General features: G+C 41.6%; 1 protein-coding gene across 3 annotated transcripts in view; it reads right to left on the reverse strand.

Annotated features, from left to right (window-relative positions):
- Window positions 1-13,743, reverse strand: part of CCNH (cyclin H) — a 20,574-nt gene extending 6,831 nt beyond the window's left edge. The window contains exons 1-9 of one of the 3 annotated variants that reach the window (XM_026649167.2): window positions 13,493-13,743; window positions 12,961-13,083; window positions 10,491-10,564; window positions 9,982-10,192; window positions 8,401-8,564; window positions 5,693-5,763; window positions 3,551-3,662; window positions 2,205-2,265; window positions 1,767-1,814 (exon numbers count right to left, since the gene is read on the reverse strand). In XM_026649167.2, coding sequence (XP_026504952.1) covers window positions 1,803-1,814; window positions 2,205-2,265; window positions 3,551-3,662; window positions 5,693-5,763; window positions 8,401-8,564; window positions 9,982-10,192; window positions 10,491-10,564; window positions 12,961-13,083; window positions 13,493-13,609 — 945 coding nt within the window. In that variant the 5' untranslated portion in view covers window positions 13,610-13,743 and the 3' untranslated portion in view covers window positions 1,767-1,802. The remainder of the gene's footprint in view (window positions 1-1,766; window positions 1,815-2,204; window positions 2,266-3,550; window positions 3,663-5,692; window positions 5,764-8,400; window positions 8,565-9,981; window positions 10,193-10,490; window positions 10,565-12,960; window positions 13,084-13,492) is intronic. The other 2 variants (XM_026649165.2, XM_026649166.2) reach the window with 2 other exon arrangements.
- Between the last annotated feature and the right edge of the window lie 307 nt (window positions 13,744-14,050).

Below are 14,050 nucleotides of genomic sequence, written 5' to 3' on the forward strand. Positions count from 1 at the left end.
TTTAAGATCCAAGGAGTTTGGATCTGTATTCACCAGGAAATTGGTGAGAGGTTTCTCAAGGCTTCCCAGGGAGGGAATCCATTGGGAATGGTGGCAGCGGGACCAGAGCTAAGCTGGTAGTTAAGCTTAGAAGTTTTCATGCAGGCCCCTACATTTGTACCCTAAAGTTCAAAGTGGGGATACAGCCTTGACAGTAACATTATGGAATGGCTCCTTTTAAAAATATACAAATTTTTGCAGTTTTTAGTATAGGAATATTGTTAGAAAATTAAGGCCAAGATCATCAGGAGTGTTTGGCAATTTCAGAAGCCCCACTAAAGACATCTTGCCTTCAACGGGTAGATGCTCAGCAAGAGCCAGGCCCCTCTAAGGTGTCTTGCTAGGACACTAAAAATCATTCACTTTTCAAAATCATGGGCTAATTTCAGCAATTCTCAAATTAATAGACAACTAATGACAGCTCAAGTTTATGAAATATGGTAAGACACCTTAACTTCCATTATGAATCAATAACTATATGAAACAGAGGCCAGGTCTACACTAAAAATGTAGGTAGACCCAGTTATATCACTTAGGAGTGTATTAAAAAACAAAACAAACAAAAAAACCACGACACTCCTTAAGTCCACATAACTCCTGACATAGACAGCACTAGGTCAATGGAAGAATTTTTCTGTTGACCTAGCTACCACCTCTCAGGGAGGGGGATTAACTACAGCAATGGGAGAACCCTCCCCATCACTGTAGCAAGTGTCTACATTTGAACTGCTACAGCAGTGCAGCTGCAGCACTGTAGATGTGCTGCTGTAGCAGTTCATGTGCAGACATCACTAGAGGGCCCTGTATTTTAGTTATAGGATACAACCTTGACTGTCAACCTATCCCCACAGGCTTTAAATTCTCAGCCATGACAGACTTCTTCAATTCCACTTAATCTAGCCAATTAAGCCTTTCACTGCTGTGGAAGCAGAATATACTCCACCTTCTGACCTTTAATCTTACAAGAATTCAGTAAGAGCAGTGATTTCCCCATCTGTTAGCATGGGGCAGCATTATCCAATAGGGTTTACACCCTTCCAAGGTCCTACCCTGAATATATTCTACAAAGCCACAACTCCTATTTGTAACGACCAATTACCTCCATTCTGCTATTACTTTCCCATATGGCAGTTCCTTAGTGCTACCATAACAAACCCAAATCCCTACGTCACTCCTAATTTACAAAAAAATTACAAGAATGAGGGTAGTACAAGCTAGCCTTTAGTATGTCCTTACTTTCCTTCTGTACTCCAAGCCACTAGAACTTCATTCATTCAACACTCTTTGCTACCCACTTTCTGGACTGAATTCCTAAGTAACTTATCTACTTTGTGTTGGCTCCCATCTTGGGGACAGGTGAGAACTAGAAAATGTCAGCGATGCTGACCAGAAAAAAAAAAATTGGTACAGCTTCTAGGTGAAGCCAGTCCAGTTTCAGTCTGCTTCCCCACTGCTTCATCCTAATTTTCAGAAGCTAGTTTCCACATACCATCTAATCTGAAAATTAGCTGATTTCCTAAGATTGAAAAACAGTACTTGGCTTCTCACAAATTACTGCAATTAGAACCAACAGTGAAGCTGTTTATTAAACTACTCCATCCTATTGGGTTCAAACGGCATATATGAATAAAGTAGTTCTTCCTATTGCATTGTTCAGTTAAATTTATGAGACAGACATTCAAAGAATAGCATAAGCCACAAGTGTAAAGAAAAAATTAAAATGTTACCAAATCAGAATTCTTGCCAGAGCTTGGTCTAACTCCTCAGGGTAAAGGCTAGCAAAAAACAAGGGGTAACATATTACACTGAAAAGGAGAGAGATGTTGAAGAGCAGTACACCAACTCCCTGTGGACAACAAAGCCATGTCAAGCCTTTCTCAGACTGACTACCACTTTAACTTAGATCACAGAGATTCCTCATGGCCACAAACCCTTTCTATAAGAAGTTGTGATGGAAATAAGCTAGACTGTATAAGAAATTAGGAGGCATGTTTTTACTGTTACTGTAAAAACATCCAGATACTAAATAGCCATTTTTGAACTGCTTGGCTTGTGAAATGTTCACTACTGAAAATTTCCAGAACGTTTTAACAATATTCACTAACAAGAATGATAAAATTTATTAGAGAAAATATGAACAGTGCTTCTGCAACATGTCTACTAACCTCATCCATTTTAGATTTCTTTGTAATATATTCATCATCTTCATAGCCCTTCCTCTTCTTTCTAACCCCCACAAAGAAAAATACAAGATAGTTAGACAGTTGAGAGAAAGTTCAGCTCCAATACTAGCCTCTTTTTCTTCCTTACCCTTAGCATTTTTTAATTCGATCTCTGTTGCACATTTCTTGAATACAAAAATGCAGTTAGAGTTTCACTAATGCTGGAAGTTTCTTGCCACTTCACTTTGCTACCTAAAAGCAAAGTCTTAGATCTTACATGGAATAGTGTAGTTTTACAATCTGCACAAAAAGACTTTCGTTCATAAGCTGATTTTTTCAGTAAAAAAGGGAAGCATCAGAGAAGAGGGTCGGCTTACGAACAGGTATAGAGAGAGAGGTGGGACACAGTCCCTCCCTGCAACAGAGGGAGCAAGGAGAGGCAGCACAGCCAGCAGGGAGACGGCTGCGGCCAAGCCGCCCAGCCCGTCAGAGACGGCCTCTCCTGGCCCTTCCCAGAGAAGGTGGAAAGGGATGGGAGAGTGTGGGGGTCCTGGGATGGGGGGTGGTCATGTGTGGGGTGGTCACAGGGGTTACTCCCCTGACCCCCAGCTTCCCCCCTCTCCCCCCCCCCAAAATTTCTCCACCATTTGCTGTCCCGGCCCATCAGGGTAAGCAGCTGGCGCGCCAGGACACTTTGTTTACTTAGGTTTACCTCTCTGCCTGCGGACATACGAGGTAAACAAACCATCTCTGGCCACCAGCGGCTTATCCTGATGGGCCGGGAGCCAAAGTTTGCTCACCCCTGAATTATAGGGTCGGCTTATGAACGGGTCACAAAAATTTTCCATTTTTACTCATCCATCTTGGGGTGGGGTGGGGTGTCGGCTTATAAATGAACCGGCTTATGATAGAATATATACGGTATATTTTACACAAATTTGATTAAAAGGATCTCTAAGCCCTTGATAAACAGATTGTTAACTACACCCTTTTAGGCAACTGTTAATAACCATTTTTAGATAGGTTAAATGGCACATAGAGGTAATTTGCTTCAGGTCCCATGGTAAGTCAGTGGCCAGAAAGGGGAACGAACCCTGGAGTCCAAGCCCCTACTTTAGCAACTGTTAGTAATATTGTTTTGCACATTAAACATTTTATTTTATAAAAAAGTACGATATTCAGTCTAATAAATTAAACCAATTTTCATTTTTATCTGAATATATTGTACAGTGCAAGGAAAATTAACATTTTATAAAAGCTAGCATATCACTGCAGAAAGTGATAGTTCCAACTGGTAGTGTAGGAAAGCAGAAAGTCAAAACTCCTTAATGCTCCAAATCTCTACTTACAAGTTTGTATTAAGAGCAAGTTCTGAGCTGTGACATTTCTCTAACTTCTGCTTTAGAGCAGCAACCTCCTCAGCCCGTGGTGGTTCATATTTCTTTATGAGATTTTTCATGCCTATAGAGGTAACACCACAAGTTTTCAAAGTAATGAATTAGTTGCAATAAGTTAATTAATTCTCACAACATTCTTGTAAGTTATTCCAAGAGTCAGCGGCATAGCCATGATTAGAACTCAAGAGCCCCGCCTCACAGCCCTGACTTAGTCCAATAGACTAGACTAGACTCTCTTCAGTGTACTAAGCACAAGATATGATTCAAACCACATTTCTATTTTGGAAAGATCTAGTCAAATCAGAACAGTTTATAAAGAATTTGGTGACACAATTTGAAGGCCCCTTCAATAGGGCCATCTCCTCTTGCCTTCGTAATCTAATGAAGGTATCAAAGCAAGCTTTTCAACAGATATCTGGAAGCTGCAATTGTACATGCACTGCACTACAGACCATTTTAATTAGATTGAAAGTTTACCAGATAAAATCTTTTTATTTGTCAAAGCAAATATTAGGTATTTGAAGAGAAAAAAATGAAGACTTCTTTCAAATGGCTTCGTAAACAAAATCTCATCTTAGAAAACCAGAAAATACTCTTAAATTTTAGAGAACCCGAGATTACATGTGTAAGAATCTTAACTGTCACTTTATGTCAGAGGATTTATTCTAAGTAGTGTCAAGATACAGTGTAAGCTCAGAGCAAAGAACTACACTGAAACTAGTAGGCATCATGATTCTGGATCTCAAGGAGAAGTGATAATGCAGAGCTAGCATTACTGTACTAGAAAGAATCAGGAAATGTTGATACAGTGCAGAACGTAAAAAGTATATCAAGTCTTAAAAATAAAGATTAGTTTCAATCTTGTTAAAATACACTAAATTCGCCATCTTTCAGCAAGCATAAGAGAAAGAACAGGGCCTTATTTTTACCATTACCAGTTTTCTGTACCACTGGTATGTTTGCTTTTTTAAATATATATTTTTTTTCCTTGTGTCCTAGCCTAAAGGCAAGTTTCCCATGAAAATATATGATGGCTGGAGGGAGAGAGTGTGATATATGTAAAAAAATGATGTGAATGAACCTCTTTTCCCTCCCCTTTATTTTTATTATATATAAATAAAAATAAAGGGGAGGGAAAAGAGGTTCATTCACATCATTTTTTTACAGTAGAAATATCTAGTCTGGAAAACACTTGTGAAATAATCTCACAAGGGCGAAGAAATGGAAAGTTCAGCAACTGAGAGGTGAAGGACTTTTTCAATCACTGAAATCTTTTGACTGTTTTTAACACTTAACTTCAATGACTAACATTTTGGAGAGAAAGTCTTTGTTAAGGATTCAACATATACACACACCCCTTTCTATTAAGGTGTGATAGCTAACAATATGCATCAAGGCACGCAATGCATTCTCTAGCAAAACTGGATTTGACATTTTTGATGTTTCTAAGACAAAGACAAACTGAAAACAAAAATGCTTAAAATCCCTTTCAAGCCTTCTTTATATATCACAAAGCAGTTAATAAAAGGAAGCAAGAAGAGTCTTTTAAAAGACGAAACCTTTACAGGTCACCATTAAACTTTTAAAAAAAAGTTATTTAGCTTAGAAAATGTACCCTCTAGTGGCACAAGTAGTAATCCGCAGGTTTCTGCAAACTTGAAAAATGAGTAAAAGCAAATTGCTTGCATTTCTTCTAAGTTAACAGCAACCAAGAAAATATTTCACCCAAATTCACAAGTAGCAACAGCAGCAGATATCAAAAGTAATGCTCTCACTTTTCAAGAGTGTGGTCAATCCCCAAGACCTTGTTAGAGATAAAAATATTGAGGCTCAGTGCATCATTACTAGACTCTTATTTTAATTTCATTTTTATTTTTTGTATAGAAAATTTGGTTTCAAATGTTTTAAGCTGCTAACTAGTTCATTTTGTGACCCTTTTTTCTATTAAGCTTGCAACAATTTTGAAGTGAGGAAGATTGGTATACAGTGTGTCTGGTGTAGGGTGTGTCTGTAAACACAAACCTGCTCCAAAGCCACCTCTTAAATATTTAGTTTGGGGGAAAATGCACACTTCTCAGCACAATGTTTACTTACATTTCATTCCATCTAGTAACTGGGACAGAGATGTTCTGTTTTCTTTCAGCGCAAGACACTCTGATAAATAGCTACAAAAAAAGTAAGAAAAATGTGGAATTCTAGAGTTACTACAATAAATGATTAATTCAACACATTCTTCATAGCTGTGCCATTGTTATTAATGTAAATGACAAACAGTGTCAAGTTCTGACCGTTAAAGCTTTATGATGTTAGCAACATGACTGAACAAACTTGTTTTCTATAGTAAAATATTTTTTTCCCTTGCATAAATAGCTAAATCTAACACCATTAAGAAAGGCGCAGATGGGTTTAAAAATTGAACTGCTACTAAAAATAATCATGGCCTTTAATGTTGCAAAATAAACTTTCATAAGTAAACTAAGTCATCTTCCCAAATCTGTAGGCAATCGGCTCTGAGGTGTGTCCTTTCATCTAACTGGGGTATTGATACAAGTCTATGTTGATAGTTTGTTTGTTTTTTTAAAGTCACTATTTCATTACTGATCACTTAAAGAGAAACATTCAGTTTATCTGCTTATCCATTCTTGAAGTATAGTGTTTATATATGCATTTCTACTGTGCCAATCACAATGGTATTATTGGCAATAGCGAATAATATTGTTTCAATAATGTAGGAGTCTGAAACTTAATCTGCTTCTGTTTGGCAAGTTGTAAAATAGCTCAGAATGACCACCACATGAACTATGACCCTTCTTTTTTCACTTTAGAATAACATTTTTGTCCCAGATCAAATGACAGTTTATGCTCGAATGTCCAACAAAACACTTCAAAAATAGAGACAGGCTCTGGAATATATGAAAGTAAAAGCATAGATCAGTTTTACTGAAAATGAAATCCATGTGAGTTCCATTCATATTACCAATACCCCGGACGTCACTCTTTGGAATTTAGTTTCTAACCTACAATTTGTTTCTCTTAAAACTGTCTCTGGACAGAAGTTAGAGCACTTGTAAATAAATATTATGTAAACACAGGGCTCACAAGGTGAATTTAAACAGAGTTTGAATTAACTTAAAATTCAGGTAAAGCCCAAAATATAGTTATTTACCAATGAAGCAATCTAGTGTAGAGAGGAAAGACTTACAGCAGTTCCGATGCTACTGGACTACAATAATATTTTGCAATTACATAAGACCGCATCTACAGGAATGGTGGGTAGGCATTATAACCCCATTCTACAGGTGGTATAACTAAATTAGCTCTACCACAACAGTGATCTGGTGACATGCAGAGAATCAAGGCCAGGCAATGGAAAAGACATTGCAGTAGAATTCAGGACCTCCTAGCCCTGCACAATATTACTGTAGGCCATGAAACTGGGATACATCATGCTTATCAAATGGAAACATTCAAACATTTTTGTGCTTCCTGGGAAAACACATCAGTTTGTATAAGAAAACCATACCTATACGTTGGTTGGGAGGGGACGTTACTTTTCCCCTCCCACATCATTCTCCTCTTCCTCAAACTGCTTTTTGTTCAAAACTTAAAACAAGAGATTCACTTTAAGACAGAATTCAAACATGGGCAGTCCAAAGAGTGAAACTTTTGGAAGTTATGAGTGATCAAAGATGGGGTATAGTGAAAGCCATTCTGCATTCTGAGCTACAGTGGTCCCGACCTGCAGCTATTACAGTAATATAGTCACATTCAAGGTATGAGGTTATGACATAACCCCATACTCAGGGGCACTCTGAGGCATAAGACAAAGAAAATTGCCACACAATTAGTACAAGTATCCAGTGTAGCCAAATTTGTTAGAATATCTATAAATAAGTATTTAATAGATCTCCCCCCTTCCCCCATTAAAGTTTACCACCTGACGTTTCAAAACTTGCTGAATCTTTAAGTTTATATGTTTGGAAACTCCCCCTTTTAACTTTCAGTTGACACATACCATGGAAATCAACAAGGGAGCTTCTGCCAAATGGAGTGCCACTGTCAGTTTAATTGGAAATTGATCAGCAAAACAATGCCAGTACTTTAAAGATTTTAAAGCTCTTAAAGTAGGTCTACACTGCAATAAAATACCCATAGCTAGCCCATGTCAGCTGACTCTGGCTCACAGGGCTGTAAAATTTCAGTCCCAGAGCCCAAGCTCTAGACCGAGCATTTAGACAGCAATTTTGTAGCCATGCAACTGAAACAGCCAGCTGCAGCTGTTTTACTGCAGTATAGACATACCAGTAGCCACTTTTCTCTCGTTCGTTTCCAAGTATATGGAGCCGAAATATTAGCCAGAGGCAATGGTTAGAGCTCTTATAATTTTTAGCTGCTGCTGGCTAAGAGAACCTTCAGTTCTCACCGAAGCCAATGAGAATCAAGAATGCTCAGACCCTTCTGGATCAGGCTGAAAGTCTGTAGTGCTTTAACTGGGCCACATGAGATAAGATTGGAGGAAGCAAAGACTCAGAGGAATATTATAGACAAGACACCTATTTCTTATCTAGTGCAACATTCCGTTTCCAACAACAAAAGAAAAAATAAATAGTGATACTTCACTATTTGAAACAACAAGTTAAGTGCCTCGTTTCAGAGACTACCTAGTCCCTATGAGTCAAATACATAGGTATACATCTGTATAAAGATATCTAGCACCTGGAACAAAAATTAATTCCAGCAGCAAAAATCAGTCATTTAAGCCATACCTGTGCACAAAAAAAAAAAAAAAAAAAAAGGTCTACCTTTCCATATTAATTCCTGCCCTGGAAGCACTAGATAAGATGGCAGTGAGAGCTATTTGTGAAGGTGTAAAGAGAAGGTAGGCATCTGTCAGAGCTATTCGATTAAGAAAGTCATCAGCTGTTTTCCTCAAGACCTCAGGATTCTCCAGCAATGGATAACGAGTCTAGAAAATAAATATTCAGACATTACTTCTGCTGTGTTTTAATCTTATTGATACACGACCTCAGTGTAAAATTGTTCCTATTCTTCTGTATGAAAGTTTGAGACATATTAATCAAATGGGCATTTTGAAAAGTAAAGTTTAAGAGGGTATCTTATTCTAAAAGCTACCCTGCAATGTTTAGTGACCACATATAAAGCAGAGATGTTTCAATTCAGATGTGTTCCCACTTATTACAGTATAAAACCAAGACTTTCTAGCAGGGCCGGCTTTAGGCCAATTCCACCAATTCCCCCGAATCGGGCCCCGCGCCTAAGAGGGCCCCGCACCCAGTGGCAGGGCCGCCCAGAGTGGGGGGCAAGTGGCAGAGAATCCCTTCCCTGGCTAGAGACACCTTTTTAATTTTTACTCACCCGGCGGCGCTCTGGGTTTTTGGCAGAACTTTGGCGGCGGGTCCTTCAGACCCGGAGCGAGTGAAGGACTCGCCGCCAAAGACTAGGAGCGCGGCCCGGTGAGTACAAGCCCCACGTGTTTTTTTTACGGGTTTTTTTTTTAGTCATCCCCGTCGGGGCCCCGTCGAAACTGTTCAAATCGGGCCCCGCACTTCCTAAAGCCGGCCCTGCTTTCTAGGATACATTTTACATTAGAGAATGACAAAAGATGAACGCAAGTTCGGTGTATGACTCATGAGATTTTCCCCCACACATGCTAACTTATTGTATACTGAATATTGTAACATGAAGACTGCTTCTGGTTAACAAATAGTCATGTAGAGCTTTCCCTCCCGCCCTATTCTAGCATATTCTAACTCAGAGGTTCTCAAACTTCACTGCACTGCGACTCCCTTCTGACAACAAAAATTACTACATGACCCCAGGGAGAGTGACTGAGACCTGAGCCTGCCCGAGCCTGCAGCCCTGGGCAATGGGCCCAAAGCCGAAGCCTGAGCCCCACCACCCCGGGTGGTGGGGCCTATAACCTGAGCCTTGCCACTCAGGGCTGAAGTCCTTGGGTTTCAGACCCGACACTGGGGCTTGGGCTTTGGCTCCGGCTCCGGGCACCAGCAAATCTAATGCCCGCCTTGGTGACCCCATTAAAATAGGGTCACGACCCACAGTTTGAGAACCGCTGTTCTAACTTGTTTAAAAAAAAAAAAATGGACAGTAATACTGTGGTCCTTCAATTCAAGAGTCACACACGTGACCAAGTTTTTTTCCAAAAATACTAGCAGCCATATAACCTCCACATATTTGATCCACTACAAAATGGGCCCCCAGGCAATCGCCACAATACTTTGAAATATTAACAAATATGGTATTATAAAATGAAGCTAGCATTTTAAAGAATATTAATAAATACCTAACTTGGTACCAAGTTTTTAATGGTGCAGGGAGGAGAAAGACAGTAATTAAAGTATTACCTTCAAATCAATTAAAAATCCCTCAAATGGTCTATAAGGGTTGTGCACTATAAGATGGAAGTTCAGCTGCTGAATAAGTAGTAATTCATATTCCAAGATCTGTTCAAGAGCCTTCTCCTGACCTGGAGGGTTCTCTCGAAGGTTACCAACAAACTGTGCACTGGACACATTAAATTCATCTACTTTACATGCCAAGAATGCACATGTTAACCTTGGAAAAGAAGTATAATAAACATAATTTAGTTCTGTGGCATGCATCATGCTGTTATCATATACAGACATTCTGGTTCAGAGTCTTTATTTCCCCTTTTTGAAAGGAAGAAGTGTTTTGAAGGATACAGTAACCTATTCCCAAAAGGGAAGTGACAAAAATTCATTATTCAGATTCTTGTTTTATATAAAACAGATAAAAGTCCAGGCTCTTTAATGTCCTCGAGCTTTCCTAAATTACCTGATATGACAATATTGACAAACATTAAAAGTAAGATTCAAAGTGTCCCATTACTCACATTATTATTCGAGGGTGATACTCCATCACTGAGTTATTGAGGTAAAAACGTTTGAAGTACATAGTAGCTGTTCCCTAAATATAAAGAGTCAGTAAGGGCCACTTGAGCAAAACAGCAGAAACAGCACATAGGTAATGTTCAACACACAGAATGTACACATTTAAGAAGACATTTAAACATTCCATGGGGCAAGTCTATTTATCTAAGGTACTTATCTGCCCCCACCCCCACCCACCATAAAGCCAGCACCTCCCCACCTTTAACGTATTTATCCTCAATAACCCTGCAAGGTATTATTACACCTTGCACCCTGCCCACACAAAAATAAATAGGGTGTGTAAGTACACACATGGAACTGAGGCACAGAAAGCTAGATCCACAAAAGGACCTAATGGCACAGCAATACTTAACACATAAGCAATCTAGTGGAGAGTAGAATCCTCAGCCCTGAATAAGGTGCCTAGGCTCCCCATAAAATGCATGGGAGAGTTAGGCACCTAAGAAACAAATCCTTACAAGCCAGCAAGCTGAGTGGTGAGCAATCTAAGCTAGTCAGTGGAAAATACTGAGGCAAAGGGCAGGAACTAAGTCCCATCCCTCAAAGGGACATAGGCACCTAGACTGAAGGAGGCACCTATCTCAGCTTAAGATTCACAGCCATGAACTCTCCCCTGGAGTTAGGCTCCTAAACCAGGTCAGCACTCTCTCACAAAAGACAACCTCACAAACAGCAGGCCCCCCAGCCATTGTAGTCAATAGCCTCATGGAATGCCTATTTTGAACAGGGATTTGAAGCCAGGTCTTCCACCTCACAGGTAAGTGCCCTAACCACCAGGCTATTTGCTAGAATGGAGTAAGCTCTCCCACTGAAGCTGTTCCTTTGCTCTTTTGTGCTGATTAGGCCTGCTCTGAGAAAATTGGGACCAACAGGTAAACCTAGAAACCAGAGAAACACCTAGTTTAAGAATTTCATCAGAACTGGGAGCAAGTTTAAGGTGGAAAGCTGCTCAGTGCATCATGACAGTTCTGCACATGCATACTGACAGAAACTTTGGCATCTTGGGTCACTGGACACCTAAAGGATTAGGCAGCAGCTGAACAGGAGTTTTGTGAATGTCAGAGGCATCTAATTTTGGATTTAGGTGCCTTAATCTCTTTGTGGATCTAGACCGAAGTGACTTGCCAGGGTCACATAGGAAGTCTGTGGCAGAACAGTGAACTGAACCCAGATCTCCCAAAGCTCAAGATACCACCTTAATCATTGGACCATCAGTCCTCTCTATCCATTTCACATCAGCATCTTGATAAAACACATTGACATGCAATACAGTATTTTTTTTCCTATTTACTCCATGTTTCTATTGCTATTCAATTTTTCTTTAGATGCTTAGCTAAAATGTTAATTTGTAAGAAGAAGTTCAGATTTCTCCAAATTTAGGCAGGTAGACAGCATCATTCTAGAAAACATGTCATTAATTCTAAACTAAGAAGTACCTTTCATACCACTGAATCCCTTGTGTAAGCCTAAAATTTTCTCATGAGCCTCCTTTCCCCATAAACCTCTATCCCCACTTTTTAGTTTCAGAATATTTCATCTATGAATCATGAAAAGCTTCAGCCTATCATTTGAGAAGCAGTGCCCTGGATGTTGGAGAAGATATGCTTTTTTAAAAAAAAAAAAAAAAAAAAAGCAACTACGTTTCTAGAATAAACGCTACAGGGGTTTACCTTTGTCACATTTAGCACAAGTGTGTGATATAATAAAGGTTTAAAGTGTGTCAAGCCCAGAATTACACAGAAATTCAGATTTAGAGTTTCTTCTTTCATTCTTCAATTCATTTCTATTGTCAAATTTTGGTTTTGTAGGATGAAACCTAGCTCTTTACATACAATAATCCAATAATATAAAGAGGTGCCCTAGAGCTAGATTCACTAAAACTGGTTCAGGGAGGTGTAAGTTTCCCTCTCTACTAGCAAGAGTACTTTTTCCCCAGGAGACAGTCAACCTGAGCAAGAGCAGATTAAAAACCTGCCAGAGACTTTTCTGGCCCGATTCGACTCCCATTAAAAAGCAAGATAGATTAGAAGGAATAATCCAGAATCTATCTAATAGCTGTATCCATGATGCCAATCAAGTCAGACCCTCAACAGGGAAAAAACCCTCCCACAGTTGAAACAGAAGGACAAAAAAAAAAAAAAAAAGAGCTTGCAATACACAGACCTAAAAAACCAATGAGGGACGTGTCAAGGGCCCCATGGGCACTTCACCTCTTGCTCCTTTGGTGGCTGTAAGGATCAAGTCCTTTTATTCCCCACAAACCGAATATGTGGGAAGATGGGGCAAGTGCCCCCACAGTGCCCTCCCCACGGTGCTGGAGATGTGGGTCTCTCAAGAGAGGGGCAGTTTGCAAAGGAAAGGCTGCGTTCCTACGTTTCTCTTGGGCAAACCGATCAATTGTACACAACTCACCACCACGGATCTGGGCATAGCAGGTTTGAACACGGAGCAGAAATCCAGCAGTTTCCTCTCATAATATTTACAGATTGCCAACTCCTCCCGGGGCTCCAGAAGCAGCGAGTCGCTCGGCCGAGCCTGCGGGAGAACACGGGCAACTTCACTGCGGGGCAGAAGACTGCAGCGAGGGATCGGCAGCTGCTTCGGACCCCGGCCGCGGCCCTCCTCCGTGCGCGGGGCACAGCAGCAGAGGCTGCCTGCACCGGGGCCGCCGCAGGAGGGGCGGCGGGATCCCGGGGATACTCCCGGGCCTCGCCCATACCCGCTGCTTGGCGCAGCTGTTCCGGCCAGCACCCTGCCCCCCTCGCAGCCAGGGGGGAGCCGCGCCGAGCACTCGTGACTCGCCGACAGCTGCAGTCACGGTGCACCCCCGCGCCCGGCTCCCAGCTAGGGTGTCCCCGGGACCGACCCCCAGACGACGACGTCCCCATCCCGAGCCCGGGTGCTGGCTCTGGCTGGGCAGGGACGCGGCGGGGCCGGTCGGTACCTTTCCGCAGGCCACCGCTTTGCAGCGGAACTTGCGGTTGGCGTCGGCTCGGCAGCGGGCCAGCTCCTCCTCAGTGCGGAAGGTCCAGTGCCGCCTCTGCGTGCTGCTGTGGTACATCCCGACCGCGGCCAGGCGACCCAGCGCTCCCCAACCGGCACCCGGAGCGCGTACGTCACCAACCCCAACAGACACTCCAGGGAAACTCAGAGCGCTTTCAAGTCAAGCCCCGCCCCCAGCGCGTCAACCAAATCCGACGTATCCCAGCATGTCTCGCGGCACTACGGATCCCAGCGTGTAGTGCGGCTCGGCGAACTCTTCTCCCACCAAGCTCTGCAGTCCCAGCTTGCACTGCGGCCCCAGGGAAACTACAATTCCCGGGAGGTACAGCGACGCAGCTAATGGTCGTTCCCAGCGTTCCGTGCTCTAACCGGAGGCAAGCGGTTACTGGGCATGCTCAGTTCGGGTGAGCATGCTCAGTACACGCAAAGTAGGGCATTGGGAGCGAAAGCTATTTGCGTCGTTACAAACCCTGCAGTCAGAACCGCTCTTGGTGTGGGT

This window comes from Terrapene carolina, unplaced genomic scaffold (assembly GCF_002925995.2).
Source record: "Terrapene carolina triunguis isolate 2854851 unplaced genomic scaffold, T_m_triunguis-2.0 Scaffold69, whole genome shotgun sequence".
NCBI classification, from domain to species: Eukaryota; Metazoa; Chordata; order Testudines; family Emydidae; genus Terrapene; species Terrapene triunguis.